Source organism: Arachis ipaensis, chromosome B07, assembly GCF_000816755.2.
Source record: "Arachis ipaensis cultivar K30076 chromosome B07, Araip1.1, whole genome shotgun sequence".
Classification (NCBI taxonomy): Eukaryota; Viridiplantae; Streptophyta; class Magnoliopsida; order Fabales; family Fabaceae; genus Arachis; species Arachis ipaensis.
Window position 1 is genome coordinate 20,548,274 of NC_029791.2, and position 7,175 is coordinate 20,555,448.

Here is a 7,175-nt window from a genome sequence, read left to right on the forward strand (position 1 = left end):
GTAGTTGCTAAAAGGAAACACTTTAATACTCTTTATAATAGTTATAGATTATAAATTAATTTTTCAAAAGGAGTAAATTGAAGGGAGAAATATTTTGAAGAAGGGATGTGAATGCGATGTATATTTGTTATTTGAGTAACTAGATGAATTAGAGAGAAATTCCATAAAAAAAAATGAATTAAAGAGAAATTGAAGCAAATAGAATAAAACAGAGAGAGAGAGAGAAACAGAGATCGCGTGACAGAGAAGAAAAAGGACTGCTACCCGGCCGCACCACCGCACCGCCGAACTGCTCATCCGTCGTCATCGATCCCGTTCAAGAGGATCTGTAGCTTGGCACTTGGAAGTGAAGATCCCTTCTCAATAGTGCCTGATTTTGGGGTAAATCATTTGATTATGGTGTTAAGATCTGATCTTCTGATTCTAAAGTTAATTCAATTTGTGTTTATGGTTTCAGTTCTTGGATTCATTTAATGGTTATCGTTGTTTCAATTGGTGTAATCTGTTGCTGGAAATGACATAAATATCCTTTCGAATAGTTAGTAGTGTTTACAGTGATTGCATTGTGTGTGCATTTGTTGTTGAATAATTTGAAGCTCTCTTTGCTTTTTGCCTGGTTTTGTGACTTTTCAAGTTCAAATTTCTAATCAGGAAAATGGAGATATGAGCAATTTGGGGAAAGGAGATATATATTGTTTTAAAGCTAGTATTATTACATGCTCTCTCTATAACAATTTGGTATAGTTTCTAAAATATTCAGTATGAAAATGGTGACGTAAGTTGCTGAGAAATGAAATTCATCATTGTATGAACATACGACAGCACTTGATACTTGGATAGTCGGATGTAAAGATTAGATGCTATACATTGTTTCCCCCTTACCTTTTCACTTTGAAGTCTTGTTCCCCTTTATTCAAACCTTATGATGCGTCTGACAAGTTGCAGTGTGGACGTGTGGTGCTGTCCCTCAACCGCATTTGCTTTTGCTAACTATCATCTATTTCAAAATAGAGGGATAGGGTTCAACAATTGTAGTGATAATGGAGGGGAATAAATGACACTTCATAAACATGACAGGGGCTAAGGGAAAGGGACAATAACAAGATTAACAAGCCATACTAGTGTCTGTAATTGTTTTTCACTGCACCGAATTTCAAGGTTGCTAGCCTAGCCATGGCTAGTTTATGTTAGCTGCCTGTGTCTAGTCTGTGAACTAGTATTTTCTTAGTCATACTGTTTTTTGAGTAATGTGTTATAACTTTGTGTGGCATTTGTAGTGTTGAATTTGGTGGAACTTAGTTTATGCATTACCCATGGAGGGATTGATTTCTAGCTATTTTTTTCCTTCTCACTTTGCCTCAATATGTTTGCTTCTCTGTGAGAAAATATAGTTTAAATTTACCAAATATCTGATTTATATAAAATTCTGGGCAGTTTAGTAGCTGGCCCAATTGGCAACAAGAACTGAGAGAAGAGTAATGAATGAAAAGATGGGATGAGCCATCACACAAGATAGATTCAATCAGGTGTATCAAGTTCAATTCTACTTAGCATGGGGACTTATCCACGTTTACCGTGTAGAACAGTACTTGTATTCCTCTTTTTGGTAATCTCTTTATCTCCTTTCAATTTTGCGTTGTTAATGTTTACTACCCCCATCTCTATGTAACTGGTTAATAAATGGAATGGAATCTCTATTCACTCTTTTACTTTTGTCAGCAGGTTTTGTTTTATGGTGCATCAGTTTCTTCATACATTTCAGCAACCAAGTAATAAGTCCATCCTTTCCTTTGATATCATTGGATATTAATGATCTTACCTTGTCAAGTTTCTGTTGACATCTTATCAAAAATAAATTCAGTTGACATCACCTCATCAAAATTTTTCAGCGAAAGTGATATCAGAGGATCTCAGGCCCTCTATGATTGCGACCAATGTCATCACACAAAGGTGTGTTCATCTCAGATGTTGTTGACATGTCAATCAACTTTGAAACCAACTAGAAGTAACCTGTTATTATCTTAGTGTCTTAGTAGAGAGTGTTTCGTGTCATGATACACCTCTTGTAATTTTGATCATGTTGCTAATGCTGTGCAAGCAGGAACAAGACATTTTTCTGACTAGAGTCCACAGTTCTCCCGATGAGAAGGTATTGATAGACAGTTAATGCATATTCACGGTAGAGAAGCAGTAATAGTGCTTATAGAGTAATGATTGTATACAGGACATTGATATAATTGCAACATACAGCGATGCATCTGGCCATTTTCAACTGGCTAGGTTGAAAATGAGGGACTTATCTGATTCCTGGATTTGGGAAAACCCTACTAATGAAAATAATGAACATCAAACGAGATCCCAGGTACTCTAGTTTGATTTCATTTATATAATCTGGAATGATTTAGACCTGGTGCACATGACTCTGATAGATGAATTACATAAGCTACCAACATGCATGTAGGAACTGGTGGAATCATTTCCAACTGATTCAAGATTTAAAGACACTCCGAAGCTCTCCATAGGTGAGAAAATTTCTAAAGAAAACAGAGTGAAAAGCACCCATTCCCTGTCATTGACTCCAATGAAGATCAAGCGCAGGGTAATTATCAAATTCCACTGTTTGCATCTCAGTCAAACAAAAATGATAGAGATTAGAGAAAGCTTGTTGGTTCTATTCTCTGTTTTTTTGTTGTTTTTTTTCTCTGTTGATTTTTGCTTCTTTTAATAGTTTTCAATCCCTTAGATGATGCGACAAGAAAGAAGGAAAGCTCGTGCTGCTGCGCTTCTACAGCAGGACAAAGAAACTGAAAATCACATCGTGTCAGGAGCAGTTGAGCGCTCAGAAGGATTTCATACCACTAAAAAGGGAAAGTATAGTATATGGAGGGTAGAATACGAGAATCCAAATTCCGACTCAACTCTGAAACTCATGCGAGATCAAATTATAATGGCCAAAGCATATAGCAACATTGCAAAATCTATGAACAAAACTGTTCTTTACAGTGTGCTTGTTAAACACTTCAAAGAAAGTGAACAAGCTATAGGTGAAGCCAATTCTGATGCTGAGCTTCAGCCTGGGTATTTTTCACATTGCATCAGTCTTATTTATTAGGTTTGTTAAGTTGTTTCAAACATGAAAAATTCATATTTCTTTTCTTGGCTTTCCTAGAGCATTTGATCAAGCAAAAGCTATGGGTCATATTCTTTCTGAAGCAAAGGACCAACTATATGACTGCCCCTTGGTAGCAAGAAAGTTAAGGGCTACACTTCAGTCTATGGAAGACAATGTGAACGTACAGAGAAAAAGAAGTGCATTCTTGATTCAGCTTGCTGCAAAAACAGTGCCTAGACAATTGCATTGTCTTCCCCTTCAACTTGCAGCAGATTATTACCTGCAGGGCTATCATAAGAAAGGAAGTCTTGACGACCAGAAGATTGAAGATCCATCGCTTTACCACTATGCTATATTTTCTGATAATGTACTGGCTACATCTGTGGTTGTCAATTCTACGGTGCAGAATGCAAAGGATCCTGAGAAGCAAGTATTCCATATAGTAACTGATAAATTAAATTTTGCAGCAATGAGGATGTGGTTTCTTGTCAACCCTCCTGCTAATGCAACCATTGAAGTTCAGAATATCGATGATTTCAAGTGGTTGAATTCTTCATATTGTTCTGTCCTACGTCAACTTGAATCGGCGAGAATTAAGGAATACTACTTTAAAGCTAATAATCCTTCCTCACTTTCTGCTGGATCTGACAATTTGAAATACAGAAATCCCAAGTATTTATCAATGCTAAATCACCTAAGGTTCTACCTTCCCGAAGTTTATCCGAAATTAAACAAAGTTCTATTCTTGGATGATGACATTGTAGTGCAGAAAGATTTGACACCTCTTTGGTCTGTTGATCTGAAAGGAATGGTTAATGGTGCAGTGGAGACATGCAAGGAGAGCTTCCATAGGTTTGATAAATACCTCAACTTTAGTAATCCACTGATCTCCAAAAATTTCAGCCCGAAAGCATGTGGCTGGGCATTTGGTATGAATATGTTCGACCTGATAGAGTGGAAGAAACGGAATATCACAGGAATATATCATCGGTGGCAAGACATGGTAAGTTTTTCTTGCCTTCGTCCTCTTCCTTCATATCTCTCCAAATATATCTTAATATTTTCGATGTTTCTTTTCCTTTGAATATCATTTTACGAAATTGGTTGCACTCTTGCATTTGTGTTTGTTTTCCTGAAACTCTGTTCATTTCAGTTCCTGGAGCCAAATCTCAATCTTTTGTGTGCGTGAACTTGTCATTTCTTCTTGGCAGATCTGGAATTGATTGTTTTTCTTTTCTGCAGAACGAGGATAGAACCCTCTGGAAGCTCGGAACGTTACCTCCTGGACTAATAACCTTTTATAATCTGACCTATCCATTAGACCGAGGCTGGCACGTCTTGGGACTCGGCTATGATCCAGCTCTGAACCTAACAGAGATTGAGAATGCTGCTGTGATTCACTACAATGGAAACTATAAGCCATGGTTGAATCTTGCTGTTTCCAAATATCAATCATATTGGTCCAGATATGTTATGTTCGATAATCCATATATTAGAGTTTGCAACCTCAGCTAATTTGCCAATTTAGTTTCCTACCTCACTAACAGATTATATGTACTTTTTGGAAAATGGACACACACATGTAATATATTTGCTTCTTAAATAGTAACTCAAATACCAGTTGTCAACATTTTTCAAATGAGAAATTGGCATTTGGTAAAGTCTAACCCCGAAGCTCTTCATAGATTCTAATCTATCTACAAAATTTGATAGATAAATTTCTGACATTGACATAGTAATTAAGCAAAAATCAACAGAGAGAATAGTTTAGTCTCGAGTCTATAGTAGCATTTTTTACTGTTTACTTTAAATAATTATTTTTAGTAAAATATCTATTTACTGTTGTCAATTTTTTTTGTTTCTTATGGCATCTCCTAGACTGGCAAGTAAAAGACTAATCTGTTGCAAATTAGAATTTCATTTAAGAGTTTGTTGTTGGCCAAGAGATTAAAAAGTATCTATGTACTATTATTAGTTACTAAAAAATAGATATTCTTAACGTCAATAGAAGTGTTCAAATTATAATGTCTATACCCTTAACAAGTTTTCTTGAAGAGGAGCCATTTTAATAAATTAGAATTTTACTTTATTATTATTTTTAAACAACAGCAAATCAATTTCTTTCATTCATCAAAAGAGGGTTTTAAGAAGTTATAGTAGCATTAAGGTATTATTAAAAATACAACTCTAGCATGTTTATGGATGAAATTTCTGCTTGCTAAACAACAGCAAATCAATTTCTTTGGTTTATTTCCCCTTCAGAGACTATCACAACAGCTTCTGACTGACCATAACACCTTACACTTAAAACTAAAGGAGCATTACTTTTTGCCCTTCTTAATTATCATATTTTTGGCCCAACATTAGGTGTAGCCTTTCCTTAGACAGACTTTGTATAAAGTAGGATGCTTTGCACCATTGTTGTCTTAGTCACTATTGTTATTTTTAATTAATTTTGCGACAGTTAGTACGAATTTGGCCGTCGTTCCCTGTCAAAGGGCTAAGGTTTCCCATCTTGACCATGGCGTTTGCAAAGTCGACAAAGAAGCTTGCAGGGTTGTTGCTATAGCTGGTGACCTGAGAATCAGTGGAACCACCACTGAAGAGTTGCTGATCAGAGTGTAGAAGCCCTTTTTGGTTGACAAGGTTCTTAAAGTAGGCATTGTCAAATAGGACACTGGTGGTGGTATCGAGCGGCGAAAGGTTGGTATCGCCGCCAGTGCTTGGACAATTCTGCCTCAGTGATGTTGCCAAAGTTGAATCAATGCTTGTTTCGTTGTAAAGCCTTCCTCGAAATAATTGGCATCTGGCTTCCCCTGTTGTGTGAGCTCCTACACATGAAAATGTTAATACACTCCTTACATAATCATATACAATCAAATTAAAATCATATAAATTCATAACATATACATGTATGTTAGGCTTTAACCTTTAATCATATAAATTCTACTAAAAACATGCGAGCAGAGTTATATCAAAAATATCAATTTTACCAAACTTTAAATGTAAAATAAAATAAGTCTATTAGAGAGCCGATAAAAAAAAAATGATGAATGCTATGATACCTAAAAAATAGTNNTAATATCTACTTATAAAAAAAAAGAAAAATTAATATTTAATTTAAAAGATATAAAAATAAATAATTTAAAGAAAAAATCAAACTTACTACAAAAGATAAGTTAGACAAAAATTTAGACACGAACTTATAGACACCATAGAATTGGCCTAAAAAAATAGCCAACTTTAGTCGATAACCAATTATTGGACCACAATCAAACAAATTCACTCATTATTTTTTTAGAAATGGTCTTTTTTCTCATTCTCACTTCTTTCTTGGAACACCACAATTTTATCTATTACTACTGTCAATCAACCACTTGTTGATATGTCTTCATCTGTCCTAAATCCTAAACATTAAATTTTCTAAATTCTAAATTTTTTAAACGCTTAATTGGTTTTTATTTGTTTCACTTTTAATTTTTTTTATTTAAATTTTGGATGTTTTTATTATTTTTACATTTTAGTTTCAAATGTTTATTTATGATGTTCATTTCTTTCCAGTTGTTGCGTGTTTTTAAAATTTTTTAAATTAATTGACTGAAATAATATTAGTTCTCTAGACTTTTCAGAATAAAATTATATTCTAAACATATGAATCAAATAATGTGTTAGTTAAAGCCTAGACAAAGAGAAATTAGTGCAAAAGATTTCAAAATTCACAAAAGGCAGCAAGTATGATAATGGAAATGAGAGTAATATAATTTACCTGAGAGGGCAACCATCTCATTGGTGTTAAAGCCCTTATTTGAAAAAGCAGAGATAAGTTGATTTAGATCCATCAAAGGGGAAGGGATATCTTTAGTGGCATCATCTTTACTTGCACTCGTTGAGTCTCTTCTGCCTAACCCAACATTCCATGATGGACCCCCCAACTGAAAATTAAATAATCAAAGGATATCTCAATTTAGGCTTGATTTGATAAATTTTTTGTAAAAATGTTTGTATTTTTAAAAAATACAAGTTTTTTATTTTATGTTTAGTAAATTAAAAATATTATGTACGT

General features: G+C 34.4%; 2 protein-coding genes across 6 annotated transcripts in view; one reads left to right on the forward strand and one right to left on the reverse strand.

Moving 5' to 3' along the window:
* On the forward strand, nucleotides 77–4,779 carry LOC107609207 (probable galacturonosyltransferase 3). Of its 4 annotated transcripts, none has more exons than XM_016311076.2 (10): nucleotides 77–381; nucleotides 1,435–1,606; nucleotides 1,720–1,769; nucleotides 1,890–1,950; nucleotides 2,102–2,149; nucleotides 2,225–2,362; nucleotides 2,462–2,599; nucleotides 2,744–3,078; nucleotides 3,170–4,115; nucleotides 4,355–4,779. In XM_016311076.2, the coding sequence occupies exons 2-10, from the start codon at nucleotides 1,553–1,555 to the stop codon at nucleotides 4,625–4,627; spliced, it is 2,043 nt and encodes a 680-aa protein (XP_016166562.1). In that variant the 5' UTR covers nucleotides 77–381; nucleotides 1,435–1,552; the 3' UTR covers nucleotides 4,628–4,779. The 4 variants fall into 4 exon arrangements, with proteins under 4 accessions (XP_016166562.1, XP_016166564.1, XP_016166563.1 ...); XM_016311078.2 differs by having other exon boundaries at nucleotides 1,723–1,769; nucleotides 4,355–4,769; XM_016311077.2 differs by having other exon boundaries at nucleotides 1,440–1,606; nucleotides 4,355–4,769.
* LOC107610114 (cationic peroxidase 1) overlaps nucleotides 5,260–7,175 on the reverse strand; it is a 3,903-nt gene continuing 1,987 nt past the window's right edge. The window contains exons 3-5 of one of the 2 annotated variants that reach the window (XR_001613400.1): nucleotides 6,879–7,044; nucleotides 5,503–5,943; nucleotides 5,260–5,464 (exon numbers count right to left, since the gene is read on the reverse strand). Coding sequence is in view for 1 of the 2 variants with exons in the window: in XM_016312192.1 (XP_016167678.1) it covers nucleotides 5,558–5,943; nucleotides 6,879–7,044 (552 nt within the window). In the remaining variant the exon portion in view is untranslated. Of the gene's footprint in view, nucleotides 5,944–6,878; nucleotides 7,045–7,175 lie in introns of both variants that reach the window. The other variant, XM_016312192.1, reaches the window with a different exon arrangement.